The sequence below is a fragment of the Garra rufa genome, chromosome 12, assembly GCF_049309525.1.
Source record: "Garra rufa chromosome 12, GarRuf1.0, whole genome shotgun sequence".
NCBI lineage: Eukaryota > Metazoa > Chordata > Actinopteri > Cypriniformes > Cyprinidae > Garra > Garra rufa.
This window is the reverse complement of record NC_133372.1, coordinates 45,352,360-45,374,140: the sequence shown is the minus strand read 5'-3', so window position 1 is coordinate 45,374,140 and position 21,781 is coordinate 45,352,360. Positions and strand designations below refer to the sequence as shown.

Here is a 21,781-nt window from a genome sequence, read left to right as displayed (position 1 = left end):
TCCGATGTTAAATATGATCAAGAATTATTTTATTTCGATCTACAGTGTAATGAAAGTTAAGAAAAAAGATTAGCCCTCTAGCCCTAAATATATATAGACTACAAGCTAATTCCTTTGTTCTTAACTTTTAACTTCTTCTAAAAATTATCAAGAATATTAAATCAACTTAATAGGCTAGGTTAACGAATTTTCTTATACAAACATAACGAATGCAGTTTTCATATATAAATTCAGGAATCACGAATATGACAAAATAATATTATATATATATATATATATATATATATATATATATATATAAAATTGTAATAGCTTTGTATAGCTATAATAGTTGTATCAAATGAATAAGGAAATTATAGTGCCTTGAATTTATTAAGTAATGTTTAATTTCGTTCATTTCGCTCTCTGGAAATGTAAAGAAAAAATACCGGTTTTACTTGGAAATTCGTTTTTAATCCCCCGTTTTAAACAAGCATATACATGAGATAATTTATATATTACTGCTTGAATAAACGTTTAAAAATATATTATAATTAAGCAATAAGGTACGAGAGGCCGTGATTTATTCATGATACAGCACGGCCTCAAGTACCTTATTGCTTTTATAAAACGGTTACCACACAATAAAAATATTAAAATCAAAAATATATATTAATTTATATATATTAAGTTGTACGTTTTCATAAAGTAAAATCATTAACTGCCTTCCGCTGTAAAAAGTAGTCCCTAAGTGCTGCAGCTGTGTTTACGCTGCTAAGGGTGGTTGCTAAGGGGGTTCAATGATACACAAAACCGTTGAGTGAAGCGGTCATAGCAGTGCCGTATCATGAATACGACACAGCTGCTGACCAATCAGAATTGAGGAATGGAACTAACCGTTTTATAATTAATTAATAAATAATTAAACAAACCTAGGCATTTGAAAAGACATAGTGAAATGTGTCTAATAATTCCAAAAAGAAAGACTCAAAAAAAAAACACCCCCTCTCAGAAAATACATAAAGCTGACATTACTGAGCTATATGCGTTTAGAAGTAGCCTATTAAAATGGTACAATGGCATTGCTCAGTTCAACGTGTTGGGAAATCGGGCATTTTGTCCCGCGTCAGCATTTATTAAACAGTTAATAAAGCTCAACATTCAGAAAAGGTAAATATTATTCAGACAATAAAGTGTAGGTCTATGTATTTCATAGAAAATTGTGTCTAGCACTATATAAATTACAAAGGTTTAATTGGCATCTTTATTTCAAACGACCCGACCGACCGCGACCGAATATCATTACAAATATTTTTGGATGACTCGTAACCGCGGGTGACCGCAGGCACCCGCTCATTTTGGATCAACCCGTGCATCACTGCTTACTACGTAAAGTTTACTTAAAAATATACCCGAACCTTACAGTATACTTAAAAAAATAAACTTGAAGTATACTTCTTTTTGGTAGAGGGAGGCAGAAGTCGAGGGAGAACACAAACACTCTCAATTACTGGATCAGAGAAACTCACTAAGTGGAAGAGAGTAAATCCCTGAGATAGAAACGACTGCAAGATTCTGAGCTGCTCGTGTGTGTGGGATGAGCCTCTGAAAAATCAAGCCTTTCGCGCTCAAGCATGGTGGGAAAAGCTGCAGCGGATGACAGGAGTTTTCATGCTTCCAATCATTCCCGTTGTGAGTCTCTCATGCATGCTGCCCGTCTGTCTCTGACTCAGATTTAAGATCACAGAGTAAGAATTACAGAGGAAAATTCTATCAGAGAAGTGTTGTAGATGTGTGATATCATTTTTTAATATCCTCTTTAATATTCACCTAGTATACCACCAATAAGTCACGTCAGAATTCATATGTTTGTTCAAAGTATAATCGTGAAAGCTAATTTTCATTTCAACAAAATAAGCTGTATTTGTGAATGGTGACTGTACAATAAAAAACAGCTAAAAAACTACAAAAACTCTACTTATTTAGCTCATCTAGATGTAACATTTATTTATTTTTGCACTTTAATTTGAGTTCATGTTTAAGTAATTAAAAAAAAAAAAAAATATATATATATATATATATATATATATATGTTATATATTAATTTAATTTATTTAGTTATTTAAAAAATTAAAAAATGAGAAATGCTGCCTTGGAAACTTAGCTTCTGATTTTAATAATGCATTAGTATCCTATTTTGGATAAAAAATAAATAAATGCACACTTGTAAATTGTGACCCCCAGAGCACAAAATCAGTCATAAGGTTCATTTTCTTGAAATTGAGATTTATACAGAATCTGAAAGCTGAATAAATATGCTTTTCATTGATGCATAGTTTGTTAGGACAATATTTGGCCGAGATGTAACTATTTGAAAATCTGGGTGCAAAAAAAAATCTAAATATCGAGAAAATCACCTTTAAAGTTGTCTAAATGAAGTCCTTAGCAATGCATATTACTAATCAAAAATTAAGTTTTGATATATTTACAGTATCTTCACGGAACATGATTTTTACTTAATATCCTAATGATTTTTGGCATAAAAGATAAATCAATGTATTTTCGTTTGTTTAGTTTTGTGGTCCAGGGTCACGATTGTTCACGTAAACATAATTATCAATTATAAATATTTTTCTAACCTTATTGCTTAATTGATTTCTTGTTTTACTTCTTTTATAAATCAAACCAAATTATCTGAGGTTTAAACAAAAGCAATATAAAATGTGTACATATTTTTTTCTGAAAAACAAGACAAAAATATTAAGAAAATTATTTTTGCAGTACACACCCTAATGTGCATCATTTGCTCTTCATGTTCTTGCTGTAGTGCTAAGAAAAAGCTTTCTGTGTTTGTAGCATAAAAAAAGAAATAAATATGAAATTGCCAAAACATCCAGACGTCCATTTCATCGCAATTACCAATTCTGAACTCATAGGACCATCCCAGAGGACCTGAGAGCAGCATTACATGCAAACACCGTTCACTCCTGCATCTTTGGCGCTTAAGAGCCTTCTTAAAGGGGCTAAAATGCTGATATGGCATTATGGGTATCTCACACACACACGTGCAGGCTCGTAAAAACTATACAGCCCGCCTTCCATTATGGACTCCATCAAGCCTTTTAAAGATGTGCATTAATGTAATTATCATTCGCTGATATACTCATGCTCAATTTTAGTTCCAAACACTTGTGCACGCAGTTATTAAGGTCTCATGGTTTCCCATTTGAACACTTCATGTCAAAAGTGTTGCTGACCCCTGTACTAAGAAGAAGAGAGATTGGAAACAGCGTGCAAACTAAAAAAAGAAAGGTTGGTCAATGCCAGCTTTAATGCTGTAAAAGGTTTGACGGTTTGCCGTTTGAATGCTTTAATCTATACAGCGTTGGCAAACAGAAAATTAATTTAGTCATTCTCAAGTTCCAAAACTATGTAACTTAAAAAAAAAAAGGAAAAATGTCATGATTGCATTTTTCAATACAATGAAAGTAAATGAATGGGGCCTCACAAACTACAAAATAACAAAAAAGACCATAAGGTATCATATAAGTGGTTAATATGACTCCATATTCCAAGTTATTAGAGGCCATGATAGTTCTGTTTGAGATTTTGGGCAAAAAATCTCAAATTCTAGTGTGTGCTAGAATTATTTAAAAAAAAAAATTATTTAACAGGTCTTTATAAGAGATTTACAATACTTGGCAGAACAGAACAGAACAATTTAACACAATTTGGCAACCTTTGCTTTTGTACTTTAAAAAATAACTACTTTTCTTAATGTATAATTCATTAATTAGTAACCCTCCCTCTGTATCTGATCTTGACTGCTTTCACAGTAAAATTGTAAAGAAATTGTATTTTATTTATTTTCCAAGTGACAATGTCAGTTTAAAATGTATTTATTATTTATTTATTCTTCATTTTACCAATGTTTCAAGTTGCTGTAATGTCTATATTGGTATTATACTGTATGTACATATGTACTATGATTATATATTATTGTTCTAAATATTATTTGTGAGTTTTGGAGCAGATATTTATGACTTATCTTCTTTTTCTTCTGATCTATTTGTTTAGTTTTGTTACTATTATTTTTACTTTATTTGTAATTAATCCAGAAAGGAATATTTTGTTTAATCTCATTTAATTTACTCTCTGAATGAAAAATATAAATAAAAAGAGTTACGACTAAACAGGTCTATGTACAGTAGTTTTTATTTATTATTATTAGTTATGTCAGTACTTCAAGTTGAACTAAACAAAAAATAAGAAATACTGTAGCTGTAATTAGATCAGTTTATTTTTATGTATTTTTTTATTTCAGTTTGCACATCAATTAACAAAAATTTCAAATATTATTTAATATTATGAATTGTATTAATAATTTTTTGTTTATTTTTAGTTATTTTAGTAGTTCAAGAAATGACAAAATGTCGCCTTGTCAACTACTGTAGCTGAAATCAGATCTTTTTATACATTTTATTTTATGTTTTGTATCAAGTAATGGAATGTTATTTTTAAATGAGTTAAGTTAACAATTAGACTCCATTTGTTCATGATTCAGACATTCAAGTGAGTTACAGTAGGCAGTACATAATGAGTTAAACTTGGGTTTGTTCCTCACACTGATGTACTGTATGACTTCAGAAGAGAAATATGCATGATGTTTGTCATTTCGGAGCTTGACAGCCCAAGTTTTCATTCACTTTTATTATATGTAAAAGAATAATCAGGATATTAACATAAAAAAAATCACCTTTTGTGTTCCAAGGACCAAAAACATAAAAAATACATACATTTTGGCTGAACTATTCCTTGAAGCCAAATGATCCGCTCCATCTTACCTTCCAGAATGACCTCTTTGCCGGTTTTCTTCAGGGCTTGAACAGCCTCGTCATGAGTGGCCTCTCTGAGGTCGTACCCGTTCACGGACAAAATCGCATCGCCCACGTAAAGAGCCTCCGTCTGGTCCGCCGCCAGTCCCTTGAAGATCTTTGAGATCAGGATGGGCATCTTATTCTCCTTACCCCCTGTAACACATGTGGTAAAAAAAACTGTTGAATGCATGCTAAACTAACTGAAAACACAAGGGGAAATGTTTAAACTAACCATCATATAATGAAAAATATGTGATGTGCAATTCAAAAGATATACTTGGTAATACTTTTTTTTATTGTTAATACACTTGGCTTCCATGTTTTTACTCTTAACACAGTCAGAACGCCTCTGCTGGCTAACCAGTCTTTTCCAATCATGTGCTGACATAAGATTAAATAAACAGATAGTACCGCAGTGATGTCACATCCTTCAATGTTCAGCGTAAAAATGCAGGGAAGTACTCAAATAGCTTCTTCTTTTAGTCCTGTGACAGATCTCTGATATTCTGGGTTTGCATGTTGCTACTGAGAAATACAGACAAAGAAGGTACGGACATCTTTCTTATATTTGTAATACTGGTAACTAGTGGCAAAATACTCTTAAGTGCTGGTATGCCAATCTACAATCATAAAAATAAAGGTGCTTCACGATGCTAGAAGAATCTTTTTTGTCTAAATGGTTCCATGAAGAACCTTTAACATCTAAAGAACCTTTCTGTTTCACAAAATGTTCTTTGTGGCGAAAGAAGGTTCTTCAGATCATTCAGATTATTAAAAGGTAAGAAAGAGATGGTTCTATAAAGAACCTTTGACTGAATGGCTCTTTGTGGAACCAAAAATGGTTCTTCTGTGGCATCGCTGTGACGAACCTTTTAAAGCACCTCTATTTTTAAGAGTGTAATTGCACAAAAAGAAATATATCAGTTACTGTAGAGATACTAGAAAAGGATTATGGAAGTTAGGACTTTAAAACCTTTTTAAGACAATGTAAAGAAAATTTAGGGAACATATTGTGTTGCATCATTTCTCAGAAAACAAGACATCATATCTTCATTTTGAATCTCAAGTAAATGCATTTTGATTTTTTAGAAAACAAGAGACTAATATTTTGCATTAGTATTAGAAAACAGAATAAATATGCAGAAGATGATGTTCATTTTTAGCAATGCATGCAACGTGTAATACCATGACTTTATGAATTTAAGACTCTGACTAGGACCTTTTTATGGCCTTAGTTTATACACAAATGAATTATGAGTTTAAGACCAGCAGAAACCCTTTATAATATATATATATAATCAGTAATTTCACAATCCTTCAGTACTTTTGCAAATTAGAGGTCACTGCACAAGTGGACATACCAAAATGTTAAACAATAACGTTTTCAAACAAAAAAATGTGTCTTTCAGGGGAAGATCAAGGTGCTGTTTGTGAAAACCAATCAAGACTGAGAAAAAAAGGAAGTTTTCGTCTATTGCTATTTTAAGTTCTTGTGCACGCCTCATTACCTCCTTTTGAAATCAGTGCAGATTCTGTTATTTACAGATTTCACACTGCAAATAAAGGGTGGAATCATCAAGATGAGGCAAAGTTCTGCGTTTTTTTACGTTTTGAACTGTTGTGTCCTCATAACCCTGACCGATGGGTTTTCTTTCAGTAACTGCACGATTTATTTCCCTTTCGAATACTCTGGCCTTCTGAAGGTACTGTGCAACAGGATGAGCTACAGAAAAATACCTTCGCCGTTACCACACAACACCGTCAATCTAGATATTTCCTACAATTACATCCATCGGATCGTTGAAGGGGATTTCAACAGACTTTCAAATCTGATCATTTTAAACATATCTCACAACAATATAACTGAAATACACCCCAACGCATTGAGTGACCTACCAAACCTGGAAGAGTTCAACCTATCCCACAATAAAATCAAAACTGTGAGCACAAAACTGCTTGACGGTCTTGTAAGTCTCTCTCAGTTAAGACTCGACTCCAATTACCTAGAGACGATTGAAAACCAGACGTTTGCGGCACTTTCGAATTTGAGGCTTGTGAACCTTACCAATAACAAGTTAAAGCACATTTCCAAACTCCATGCTCTTCTTCAAGTGCCACATCTGGAGGAACTTTACTTGGGAAAGAACGGATTCAAAGTTTTCAACTCAAGCGACATCCCATCTCCATTCTTTGGTTTGAAAAAGTTGGATCTGTCGATGAATCCCTTGATGGTGTTTCGGATGACGGAAAACATCTTTCCTGCTCTTGAGTACTTGGATTTGTCATCCAGTTTCCAGAGTGATTCTTCCGACTGGTTTATTCTAGACAAGGCGTTCCTGAACACAGTTAAAATTCTCAACTTCAGTAGGAATGTCATTGAAGAGAAACAACTGGGTTATATAATGCAGAGTTTCCCATCTGTGACCTGGATGGCACTGGATGGTCTGAAAGAGTTCAAGGTGGAGATGCTTTTGCAGAAGGCATGTTTTCCTAGTCTGACGGGTCTCCACTTGGAAGATAACCAACTTTCTGTACTCACTGATCGCATGTTTAGACCATGCGCACATTTGAATCAGTTGCACCTAAGAAACAACGGAGTATTGAGAATGTATAACTCGTCATTTAAACATCTAGCCAACTTGACGGAGTTACGAATACAAAAGAACCGTCTGACCCAACTGAACGACACTCTTCAGGTTCTCCCCAACTTACAAGTCCTTGACCTTCATCTCAACAGCATTGAAAAGATTGACTGCTCTGATTTTGCCAACCTGACGCAGTTACGACATCTCTATTTGCACAAGAACCAAATTGTGACAGTCAAGGCGTGTGTATTTAAGGATTTAGGAAATCTCGAAGAGCTGATTTTGAGTAGCAATCATATGTTAACAGTCAGTGGTACCTTTACACACGGCCCTCAAAACTTACAACACCTGGATTTGAGTAACAATAAGTTGAGTGCCATCCAAAATGACTCTTTTAAAGCTTTGGATAGCCTTCGGACCTTGCATCTCTCAGATAACCAAATATTAAATATCTATCCATATGCTTTTGCAGGACTGATGCATTTAGCAGATTTGCATCTTGCATCGAACAAAATCACAGAAAGAACTCTAGGAAACCATGCTGTGTTCGCGGGCACGCCTAAGCTACAGAGTTTAGATCTGAGTTGCAATTACATCTCGTACGAGAGTGAACAGGAGCTACAACGCCAACCATTCATCCTGCTAACTGAACTAAGAGTTTTGAAGATTAATAGTCAACGGCGAGGCCTAAACTACATACCTTCAAACTTCTTGAAAGGTCTCAAAAACTTGCGAGTTTTTTATGCTGGGAATCTTAATATAGAGAATTTACATGTGGACACATTTAGTCACACTCCCAATCTTACTTACATGGATTTGACAAGTAATAATCTTGCGATCAGGAATGCTTTGACACCCAGGCTTTTCCAGCCAATATCAGGCCTTAATAAGATTACATTGGGTCGGACTCACCTTAAGTCCTTGGACTTCTTAGTGGACGCAAATCTCTCCAGTTTGACGATCCTACGAGCCAGTACCAATGACCTTCAATTTATAAACAAAAGCATCATCCAATCACTTCCTCAACTCAAAGTGCTTGACTTGCAAAACAACAGCTTCACTTGCGACTGCAGTAATGCTTGGTTCATCGACTGGGCTGTCAAAAACAATGAGACGCAGGTGCTTTACCTGAACAGGTACGAATGTCGCTATCCCCTCTCTTTAAGCGGAAAGAGTCTGGCGGCCTTCAACACTGAATCCTGCAACGTGAATTACGACTTCATCTGCTTTATCTACAGCTCCTCCATCGTCATTCTCACTCTAGTCATTTCATTTATCTACCACTTTCTAAAATGGCAGTTGGTCTATGCATACTACCTCTTTCTAGCTTTCCTCAATGACAAAAAGAGGAAGCAAACCGCAAATCATCCGGATTTCCAATACGATGCTTTCATTTCCTACAATGTTCAAGAGGAGCCATGGGTACTAGAGGAACTTGTGCCCAAACTTGAGGATCAACATGGTTTGAGATTGTGCCTTCATCATCGAGACTTCCAGCCAGGAAAGACCATTATTGACAACATTGTGGACGCAATATACAACAGCCGCAAAACCGTCTGTCTAATCACACACAACTACCTGAAGAGCGTCTGGTGTTCGCATGAGATCCAGGTGGCCAGCTTTAGACTTTTTGATGAACAGAAAGACGTTTTGGTTTTAGTTTTTCTCGAGGATATTCCTGTGCACCAACTTTCGCCGTATTACCGAATGCGGAAGCTGGTGAAGAAACGGACGTTTTTACAGCGCCCCAAACCTGGAGAAGATACTCGAGCATTCTGGCAGAAACTTAAAATGGCCATCGAGACTAAAGAGAACATGGAGGACAGACCGATTCTTTCTGGAAAAGACAAAGATGATCATTTCTAAACATCAACTTAGCCTGATTGTATTATTAGGATTCAAATTGCCAAATTAAGTGTCAAATTTGTGGTTGTACAGTATATCGAAACCCATATTGTGATATGGCTTAATGCAATAATTAAACTACAAAGACTGTGATTTATTTAAATAAATAGATGCACTTCTGGTTTAAGTAAGGAGTTTTTAGTTACTGTTAATGGTTGTATGTGACATTGTTTTCTAAGTTTTTTTCCCCCACATTTCCCATTTTATTTTTATTACCCATGCAGTTTCACTCCACAGCAAAATCATTGCAATAAAAAAAAAAAAAAAAAAAAAAATTAAATTTAAAATGCAAAAATAGCTAAAATTGTGAAGACTGTGATTTATTTAAATAAACATATGCACTTGGTTTTTAATAATATTATTTTATAGTGAAAAGAGTTGAAATGTGGCCTATGAAATCTAGGAAGCAGAAAGAAGCTAAAAGTTCTTGGTTACTGTTTATGGTTGTATATTTAATTTTTTTAACCAAATTTCCCATATTATTTTTATGTTCTATGCAGATGCACTCCACAGCAAAATCACTGCAATAATTATATATAAAAAAAGAAATTTAAAATGCAATTTAAAAAGCTCCATGATTTGCTGTGCTTTTTTAATAGAGCTGCACAATTTTATTTATATAACTATATTATTATAAATTTACTTTTTTTCTGCTATAAAAAAACATACATACATTTAAATATAACAAAACAGAAAACAGAAATAAAATATTATATTTTACCCAATTGTTCTAAAAAGGATGGTTCACACAAAAAAGTTGTCAGAGTAAAAAGCAAGTTTTCAGCTTTTTAAAATTATTTTATTTAAAATTATATTCATAGTTTTTCTCCCAAATTTCCCATATTATTTTTATTTTCTATGCAGATGCACTCCACAACTAAATCATTGCAATAAAAAAAAAATTAAATGCCATTTTAAGAAATAAAAACGTAAATTCTCAAGGTTTGCTGTGCTTTTTTTATAGAGGTGCACAATTTTATTGATATCAATATATTATTTATTATAATTAATTTTTTTTGTCAATTTAATTTTCTGCTATAAAATAAAAATATTAAACAAAATGAAAAAAAAATCAGATCTTCCCAAATTGTTCTAAAAGGACAGTTCACAGCAAAAAGTAATTACAGCAGAAAGTCATTTTTCAACTTTTCAACAAGTTTTTTTCCCCCAAATGTCCCATATTATTTTAATTTTCTATGTAGATGCACTCCACAACTAAATCATTGCAAAAAAAAGAAATAAAAAAAAGCAAATTAAAGAAGGTTTGCTGCACAATTTAATTTATATCAATACATGATTTATTATAATTTATTATTTATTGTCAGTTTATTTTTCTGCTATAAAATAAAAATATTAAACAAAACAGAAAACAGACATTTTATTTCAATATTACATTTTCCCAAGTTGTTCTAAAAGGACGGTTCACAGCAAAAAGTCATTAGAGTAGAAAGTAATTTGTCAACTTTTTCAACTTATTTTCATCTTCTGTGCATATACTCTCTGCAACAAAACCAAACCCAATTGTTCTAGATTGATTAATTATTCCCAAATATAGCTCTTCAAGACATCTGGTGACAATTTCTGTATTTTTTCATGTTCCAGAAAAACAAAATACTGCATTTTCAGTAATTTTTCAATATTGTGTGGTTAAAACAATTTCATTCACACAAATCATCACATACAAAAACTCTTAAAACTAAACTTGAAAAGTAATGAGTGTGCATTGCTAAATGCACACCATCTGCATCAAAAACCAGCTCTAAATCTTGCCTACTGATGTGCTCTTTGATGTGATTTACGGGCAACGTTGTAAAACCAATCCAAATTTCATCGCCTTCATCCTTGAGCTGGGGTGTGCTCCAAATATTACAGACCGACACACATATATCTTCCTTGGTGAATGATGGTTCGGTCAGTGGTGTTCTCTTGGAGGAGACGAGCATCTGAATGAAATTTCCAAGGAGAATCAGGCAGCTGCTATCCCTGGTCTCAAAGGATCTTAGGCTTTAAACACATATCTAGAAATTCAAGGGCATGAGAAATGACCACCCTGAGCATAAACCATAAAACATTTATGGGTGGTTCCAGGTTTTATATCGCTCTAAAGACGCTCGCAGACTGTGTGGTCATGTTCACCAGCAGCTTCTTCCTCACCATCATCATCAGGATGAGTTCTTATGTAAATAACCCAACTGTGGTGACCTTTTGACCTTTGAAGACAGATGCAACGTGCATGCGGCTGGGCTCTTGGCTCCTGCCAGATACTGTTGGCAATCTGTGGGCTCTCCACTTGAGCTCCAGCAAGTTATCAATCATTTCCCTCTGCAGTCCCTGCCAGGACGTCCTGCACAAACACACTAATGCTAAAATGCAACGACCTTCCGCTGATTGCATCATTCTTCTGCAAATACAGCGTTCAAAGGTCTGAGTCCACTAGAGGAAATGCTTCTGTTTTATTTACAAATTATTTTAGCAGCATAAGAATTGCAGTGTAATGTTGAACCAAAATGTGTGTCTTAGACTTTTGGATCTCTGTGTACATCTCTCAGCATTTTGTTAAAAGAAGGGCGGCATGATTCAGAGGAAAAACATGATTGTTCATAATAAAAGTTGTGATTTAAAATGCAATATGAAAAAAAAAAAAAGATTCAGGTTATACAAGTTACCCTGGACCACAAAACCTTAAGTAGCACGGGTATATTTGTAGCTATAGACAAAAATACATTGCATGGGTCAAAATGAACTATTTTTCTTTTATGCCAAAAATCATTAGGATATTAAGTTAAAATCATGTTCCATTAAGAATTTTATATATATTTCTTACTGTAAATATATCAAAACTGAATTTGCACGTAATATGCATTGCTAAGGACTACATTTAGAAAAGGTGGTGATTTTCTCAATATTTAGATTTTTTTGCACCCTCTGATTCAAGATTTCAAATAGTTGTGTCTCAGCCAAATATTGTCCTATTCTATACATAATAGAGCTGCAAAACAATTATATATTAATAATATATTAAAACATTAGTATGTAAACACTTGTATACAATTTATATTATATATAAATATTTAACATATAAATTAACATATTTCCCTTAATATATACATGTATGTGTGTGTATTTATAAATAATATAAAATAATAATATAACTAATAAATTAATACACACAGTACACACACATATATGCAAACATAATTAAATTAAATTAAAAATAAAAGTTTATCAATATATATATGTATTTTTTTTCAATTGTTAATTAAACCAATGTTATTTTAGTATGAATGAAACAATAGTTTTATATTTTTGATTAGTATTTTGAATTTATTTTTACATTTTTCACTTTTAAAGTTATTTTGTTGTGTTTTTTGTTAGCTGAAAAAGTATTTTTTTATACTTTATATAAGTTAACGTTAATTTTATTTGAGCTTTTTTATTATTAACTATAATAACCCTGTGTTAAACTGTCAAGCTTTTATGCAGGAAGTTTTATATTTTGAATTAATTTTTATTTTTACATTTTCCACTTTTAGAAGTTATTTTGTTGTATTTTTGTTAACTAAATAAAATAATTGAATAATTTAAAATTGAATTATTATTTTTTTTTTTTACTTTATTTAAGTTGACGTTAATTTTATTTCAGCTTTTGTATTATTATTATTATTAACTAAAATAACCCTGTGTTAAACTGTCAAGCTTTTATGCAGGAAGTTTTATATTTTTTATTAGTATTTTGAATAAATTTTTATTTTTACATTTTCCACTTTTAAAGTTATTTTGTTGTGTTTTTTGTTAGCTGAAAAAATTGTGTTTTAATTTAATTTTTGTTTACTTTAAGTTAATGTTAATTTTATTTCAGCTTTTTTTTATTAACTATAATAACCCTGTTTTAAACTGTCAAGCTTTTATACAGGAAGCCAGTAAAAGTTACTAGCCAGAAATTAAATATTAAAATCGAATTTTGCTTACGCTATTGGATGTTGAATTATGTCTTACTTAATTTGGAGATTTTCCTTTGTTGTGGATGTCCTCAAATCTTAAAATTGAAAACCTGATCATTTAGGCCAAAGTGCCCCTTGTGGCAATGCTGAGAATGCAATATCTCCAATAAAATCAGTTACAGTTTGAGACCAATACATAAATTAACCTGGACATATCCAACATCCAAAATGGTAACCAAATTCTAGTCATATAATTTCTGGCTTGTGACATATTAATACCATACAAACCCAAGCAAAAAGTTCTTATTTTAAAAAAGAGTTGCTGCTAAGTTTGCATGTGTGTTTTTGAGGTGTTTCCAAAAGTGTTCAGGCCCAAAGACTTGTACCACAGTAAATATAGACATACAACTGCACTTCGTACTCAAGGCAAGGTCGTCCCTCTCTGGCTCCCTAAAATAAACAGCACCATACTCTCCTCTGCTCTCGTTCCACAGCTTTCATCTGAAGCCAGTGACAGGCAGAGCATGATGGGTAATTCCCTGGTCAGCTGTCGACATTAGGGTGCAAACGCCCTCCTCCCCCCCAAGAACACACACATACTGCACGATTCACGAACTGTAAATCTTAATAGCAACCCAATGACGAGCCACATCCATGCAAGTCATTATTAATAAAACATCATAACTGATCTGGTCAAATGCTGAGATGTTTCTCCAAGGTCTACACTGATATGTCACTTATTTTGACAGCTGTCAAAGTTTTGAGATACTAAATAAAATTAGAAACCCCAAAGATGCCATAGTAAAGTAAAGTGTCAGACGATAATACCATGGTACTGAAATAAATGTAGGCTACTATAGTATTTTCATGGTACGCTGATGGTATGAGATTGCAAAAAGTACCAGTTCCATGGGTTTTAGACATTTTGGACATTGCACAATAATTTTCTTGGAAAACCAACTTAAAACCATGGAATTATTTTCAGTATCTGATGGTGTGAATGGGCAAAAAATACCAAAAAGTACCATAGTTCCATGGGTTTTAGACATTTTGGACATTACACCATAGTTTTCCTGGAAAACCAATTTAAAAGCATGGTATTATTTTCATTATCGGATGGTATGAGATTGCAAAAAATAGCAAAAAGCACCATAGTTCAATGGGTTTTAGACATTTTGGACATTTTACCATAGTTTTCTTGGAAAACTTATTTAAAACCATGGTATTATTTTCAGTATCTGATCTATGAATGGGCAAAAATACCAAAAAGTACCATAGTTGCATGGGTTTTAGACATTTTGGACATTGCACCATAGTTTTCCTGGAAAACCAATTTAAAAGCATGGTATTATTTTCAATATCGGATGGTATGCGATTGCAAAAAATACCAAAAAGCACCATAGTTCAATGGGTTTTAGACATTTTGGACATTTTACCATAGTTTGCTTGGAAAACTCATTTAAAACCATAGTATTATTTTCAGTATTTGACGGTATGAATGGGCAAAAAATACTAAAAAGTACCATAGTTCAATGGGTTTTAGACATTTTGGACATTGCACCATAGTTTTCTTTGAAAACCCATTTAAAACCATAGTATTATTTTCAGTATCTGATGGTGTGAATGGGCAAAAAAAAAAGTACCATAGTTGCATGAGTTTTAGACATTTTTGACATTGCACCATAGTTTTCTTGGAAAACCTATTTAAAACCATGGTATTATTTTCAGTATCTGATGGTATGAATGGGCAAAAAATATCAAAAAAAGTACCATAGTTCTATGGGTTTAAGACATTTTGGACATTGCACCATAGTTTTCTTTGAAAACCCATTTAAAACCATGGTATTATTTTCAGTATCTGATATCACAACTTCACCATGAGAATTTAAAAGAATACTATGCTATGACCATAGTACAAGAAGCGCAAATAGATAGATAGATAGATAGATAGATAGATAGATAGATAGATAGATAGATAGATAGATAGATAGATAGATAGATAGATAGATTCCTCAGTTTCAAAGTAACTGTTTCACGAAGAATAAGTTTTAGTAAACAAAGAACACTTTAATAACCGATATTTAAGAGTTTTCGTACCTTTAATACTTATTCCGAGTCCTCCAACTTCTTGTTTGGTGACTCGGACGGTTCGTTTGACGTTCGTGATGGTGTCCGGTACCGGGGAGGCGCTGAGGTTCGCCGGATCCCCGTTAACAGCCCCTCCGGGCGCGGGCGAGCAGCTGTTCGCGGACTCATCGGCGGTTTCTCCGGGGCTCACAATAAACGAGTCCTCGCTGAGAGTGGCGAGCACGCGGATCCAGTGGTGAACGGTAACGCGGAGCTCCAGCAGTCCGCTCTTCACGGGCTTCACAGCGGCCGCCATGATCAACACATTCCTGGAATACCAGCGGAGGAGCGGAGCGGACGGGCTGCAGTCCCGAACTCAACTTACACCCTCCTACTAACCAAAACCAAACCCCTCTACCTCTCTACCTCTCTCTCTCTCTCTCTCTCTCCTTGCCTCTCTCTATCTCTCTTTCTCAATTCAGCTTTAGTTTTTAGATTCAAAGTAGTTTTATTGTCATGCTTGTTACAATATTGCAGCTTCATCACATAGAAAAGGGCAGAAAAGAAACAAAAGAAAAAAATGAAATGAAAAATATTCAAATAAACTTGACAAAAATGTTAATCGAATACCAGTTTAATAATAATAGTAATAATAACTTTCAATAATACATTAAAATGTAACATTATTGGTTACATTAAGTTAAAATATATATATATATAAACTTTCCCTGCATCTTGAATACATCACTCATCGTCATGAACTTTTGAGTTGTGGATATAAAGAGATCAAAATACTTTATTAATAATGAAAAAGGCTTGATAAGGTTATGAGGGTCTAGGGGGGTCACATGGGTATGCAAGGCATCACATGACAACAAAATGGCTCCATGCATGTATGCCACAGACTGTTTTTACAAAGAAATAATAATAAAATTATTTCACACCTTATGCCAACATTTCTGTCTTTTTTTTTAATAAACTAAAACATTTTTTTATTTTATTTTTTATTTTAAACTCCACAATATATAGATTTATTTATTCATATACACTACCAGTCAAAAGTTTGAACACACTTGACAATGTTTTTCATGATCTAAAAACTCAAAAAGTAATTTTTTTGTCAAATATCAATTATTAAAAAAAAAAAAAAACAATACAATATATATATATATTGTTTTATTTTTTTAAATACAAATTGTGCCCAGGAATGATTCTCAGTTTGTTTTTTGAAGAAAAGCTGAAATTAGGAATTTGTTGTTTTTTTTTTCCATGGGAAAAAATTCTTAACTTCAGTTTTTCTTAAAAACAAACTGAGAATCATTCCTTGGCACAATTTGTATTCGAAAATGAAATAAAATAAAATAAAATAAAATGAAATAAAGTAAAGTAAAGTAAAGTAAAGTAAAGTAAAGTAAAGTAAAGTAAAGTAAAAATATATTGTATTGTTTTTTTAAATAGTTAGTTTTTGACTAAAAAACTACTTTTTGAGTTTTTAGATCATGAAAAACATTAAATCAAGTGTGTCCAAACTTTTAACTGGTAATATATATATATATATATATATATATATATGAAAAATTAAAACAATATTATAAATAATTTTTATATTAAAAAATAAAAAAATATATAATATTCAAAATATAAAATATTGCAAATATATAATATTATATTATAATATTAAAACACTTTTAATAATATATATAGGAAAAATTAAAATCATATTATAAATAAATTATATTAAAAAATATTATAAAAAATATAATATTCAAAATTTTAAGTATTGCAAATATTTAATATTACATTGTAATATTAAATCACTTTTAATAAGATTTTTTCATGACAAAACAAATTATTTTATTAGGAAATTGCCATTTATTTATTATTCTTGGTAAATCTTTTATACATAAATGCAAAGAATTCTCTATGGTAAATTTTTGTAGAGTGTAATTCATATGTTGTGTCTTTAACAGGAATAAAATTAAACACTTAAAAAAAATTAAAATTAAATTACAATTTTTGATTTTGTTAAATAATAAATATAAATTAATAATAATCATTATTGTTATTTTTGTTGTTGTTGTTGTTGTTGTTATTCAATCAACGGTATTCATACATATTTAAAACCACATAAAACCAAGCACTTTATAGCACATAATTCTTTAGTGTACCATAGATAGATTTTATGAAACATATCAAAGTACCATGATCTTTCTCTTTGATACCATAACTGTGGTATTTTACTTTTATTTATAGAACATTTCTGTAAGGGTATTATTTTTATCTACAGACCTCAAACACAGACAGCTGAAACCATTTTTCAGTCGGCTGCTAATGTAGTGAAAGACTCTCATGTTTGCACTGACGGCACAGTGTGAAGCTATTCAACCTAATTACCAAACAGAGACTCTAATTAGTCTCTTTATATGTGGAAAGGTTTGGATGGCTCCTCAGCAAACGCTGATCCAGACATCATGCTCCTCACTGACCTACATACGAAAGAGCAAAAGAGCAAACCACTGCTTCTGCAGTCCATTCACAATGAGCTACACTGTAAAAAATTTTGCTGTAGTTCTGCAGCTGGTTGCCAGTAACTTACTGTAGATTTTTAATTTATGTTATTTACTGGCAACAGTTTGTTCAAAGTTAAATGAACATTTAACATTAACAAGTCTTTGTCTTTACAGAATAAAACTATAAAATAACAACCTACTGCAAAGCATTCTGGGAACCAGAAACCTTCATCAACCTTTTTCAGTTTTTTTCCTTCAGATTTTGGTTCCCAGAATGCTTTGCATGAGGCTGTTATTTTAGTTTTATTCTGTAAAGATAAAGACTTGTTAATGTTTAATGTTCAATTAACTTTGAACAAACTGTTGCCAGTAAATAGCATAAATTAAAATCTACAGTAAGTTACTGGCAACCAGCTGCCAGTAATACTGTAATTTCTACAGATTTTGTTTACAGTGTAGAAACTCTGAGCAATTTCTTAGATCATTAATTCCTGTGTTGCAATATTTTGAACTCTAACATAATGACCTCAACTTGAAATTCATTTTTAAACAGGACGAATGTTTGCACAAACCTCACAAAACATCACAGAATTCAATAAATTATGTAACTTCCTATATGATGATGTCGTGAAAGAACTTTTGTTAGTTAAAGGAATTTTACAAAATACCAACAAAATAGAAAGTAATGCTGAGGATGCAGGATTTATTTATTATTTGTGTTCCCATCTGATTGAGTTTGTCTCCCTCTAGTGGTGCAGTCAGTTCTTCAAATGCCCTGATATAAGCGAACATATTATAATCATGGTTAAATAATATAACATAATAATTCATGTTTATGGAACATAATACACATAATCAACTAGGACTTAATTTGTTATTAACCTAATGTCTAGTGAGAAGCTAAAACAAATGAATGGTTTGTGCTGAATCCTGAATAGACCCTGCTATCCAGATATTTGTCAAAGTCAACAGTAATATGTCAAATATATACATATTCAACAACAGTGTTGGGAGTAACGCATTACAAGTAATCAAATTACTTTTTGTCAAGTAACGCATTACTTTTTAATTTACAAGAAAATATTGGAGTTACTTTTTCAAATAAGTAACACCAGTTACGTTTTTCCCATTCATTGATGGAAAAGAAATTGTGAATAAGATGTAACTTTAGGTCTAGAAGAAATGTGAACACGCATTAATTGATCTCATTCACACACACACAAAAAAAAACAGATTCAGTATTTCTCAAAACTCAGAACATGACGAAACCTGCAATAATTAAATATGTAAAATATTACAAATATCTTTTATGTATTTAATCCCATTTTATCAACCAATGTCTTTACTACTGGCCTTCCATGATCCAATTTAACAATACTAATAAGCAAAAATGCTCAAGATAAACTAACATTTGTTGTTCTTTTTTTTATTGCTGAAGAGTTGACATTTTTTGTTCTGTGGTCTACTGTACAGACATGAATTTACTTTTCTCTAAGCCTGAGGCTTTTGGTGTGACGAGGCTTTTGCATTTGACAAAAATAGAACTTTTTATAAAAACAAACAAGCCCTGCCCAGATTTTAAAAGTAACGCAAAAGTAACGTAATGCATTACTTTCCATAAAAAGTAACTAAGTAACATAATGAGTTGCTATTTTAGGGGGTAACGCAATATTGTAACGCGTTAATTTTAAAAGTAACTTTTTACAAAACTGTTCAACAATGAACTGACCTGAACTGAAAAAATGACTGTTAACTATTGTCCTTTTTTAGAGCTTATTTACAGCTGAACTGACTTTTGTTTGCATTATTGAAAGATTATTTTCCTGTTTTTTTGGCACAATCTGTATTGTTTAAATAAAGATGCCTTATTTGACAAGATTCAGCGATTGAATTATTAAAGATTTTAAGTGTTTTTAAGTATTTTAACTTTACTCTAAGACATTTAAAAAAGTATTTGTAGTTTATCTTTTTTTTTTCCTTTGGAAAACTTTACTACACTCCAAAACATTCCATTTTTTACTGCACTATATTTGATAAATAAATGTTGTTGTTTGTTTTACTTATTACTTGTGAACATTAAAAATGTAGTACTTTCTTGCACTCAAGTAAATATTTGACTTACTTGAGTAAAAGTAAGAAAGTAATAGATTTCTAATGTAATTAAGTATTAAAAGATATTAAATATGAAACGTAGTGCATGTAAAAAGAACAATATTATGCTTTGGAATGTTGAGAAGTAAAGTTTTCTGAAGAAAAAACTCTGATGAAAAGGCAAACAAATAGTATTTATATGTAACAGTACTGTGACTTTTCCTCATTTGTTTTTGTGCGGTGTTTGTTTCAGACAGATCGTCAGTCTGTACAATTAGTGGTGGGGATTTTACAGTGAGTCTTTTAGGAGTTACATAGTTAAACCAGTAGATGGCAGCATTCACAACACTGAATCATACATATAAGGATTTTACTATTTTATTATTTTTTCTGCAGTTGCATAGTTACAGCAGTAAATTTCGATAAGGGAATGTATTATTAATGAATACTGAATCATTCATTTAATAATTTCTTCAACAACACTGAATTATTCACAAACGAGAAAAGTCTTGATTGAGTGAGTCAACATTTATTCAAAAACCTGATTTGTGCTGCTCAAATCTTGCTTTGATTGAAAGAAGCTATTTCAATCTTACAGGCCATGAATTATTTATTTAGCTTTTTTCATTTAGAAATGTTTCCTTTCCTTTCCTTTCCTTTCCTTTCCTTTCCTTTCCTTTAAAATTGTTTCCCTATTGCTAGTGGAATAATTTCACAAAAAAAGATCATCAGAGAAAGGAACAGACTAAACAGATAAAGTCACTTCAGCTTGTCTCTGATTTGATTCACTTGCATTGCAGATCAGACTTGTCCTTGCCATTTTAACTAATACAGTTACCAACCTGTGTATGAATGTTTTTCATACATATAAAAAACCCATAGAGACCATATATGACCCTGGACCACAAAACTAGTTATAAGGGTCATTTTATAAAAAAAAAACTGAGATTGTATGGTTTGTTGGCTTAGCTATTTGAAAATTTGGAATCTGAGGGTGCAAAAAAAAAATCTAAATATTGAGAAAAATGCCTTTAAAGTTGTCTAAGTGAAGTTCTTAGCATTGCATATTACTCATGGAACTAACCATGTAATATTCTATTGATTTTCAGCATAAAAGAAAAATGACGCATACAATGTATTTATGGCTACATAGAGGGTCACATATAATGTACCACAGAATTTGTATTGGTGTATATATATATTTTTTTTAAAACAGCTACAGTAGGACTATATGCGTGTTTGTGTGGGTGGGCGTGTTTGGGGGTATTATATGAATATTTGCATATTTTGGTTTGGGTGTTTTCTGCCATTTTACCATCTGCTCTCATAATCCTTCATGTCTGTCTGGGGTCTCAGACCTGTGCGTGTCTGTCTCTGTACCTTTGCTGTGTCTTTGTGTGTGTGATTAAATGCATGAGCGAGTCTGTTTACTTTGTTTTCATAGATGTTTTCTATTTTTGCATATACATATACATTATTTTGCAGCATGTCCTCATCCTACATGATTTCAAATGTCATTACTTTAAGCCTTTTATAATTATATGGCCTCAGGTTCATAAGTATAATTGTTCATTGTTCAGAGAATATTAACTAAAATGACTATTCACTAATAGTAATACATGCTAGAACCAAAATCAAATATTACAAAAATGATTTACAGTATAATAAATAAATATTAGATGAAAACATAATGTAACCAAAATGAGCAATGTTCCTGAAATAAAAATAAACTGAAAAACTGAAATAAAAGCTAAATCAAAGACCTAGAATAAATAAAAATAATCCAGGTAATTAAAACAAAAACAGAAAAATTACAACAACAACAA

The 21,781-nt window shown here is 32.0% G+C and overlaps 2 protein-coding genes across 2 annotated transcripts in view; one reads left to right on the top strand and one right to left on the bottom strand.

Annotated features, from left to right (window-relative positions):
- Positions 1-15,721, bottom strand: part of LOC141346355 (alpha-1-syntrophin-like) — a 39,309-nt gene extending 23,588 nt beyond the window's left edge. Inside the window, exons 1-2 of the mRNA XM_073851206.1 lie at positions 15,385-15,721; positions 4,824-5,009 (exon numbers count right to left, since the gene is read on the bottom strand). Of these exons, the coding sequence (XP_073707307.1) occupies positions 4,824-5,009; positions 15,385-15,670 (472 nt within the window). The 5' untranslated portion in view covers positions 15,671-15,721. The remainder of the gene's footprint in view (positions 1-4,823; positions 5,010-15,384) is intronic.
- On the top strand, positions 6,437-9,307 carry LOC141346740 (uncharacterized). The gene has a single exon (XM_073851692.1). It carries the CDS (start codon positions 6,437-6,439, stop codon positions 9,305-9,307), a length of 2,871 nt encoding a protein of 956 aa, XP_073707793.1.
- Positions 15,722-21,781: the final 6,060 nt, after the last annotated feature.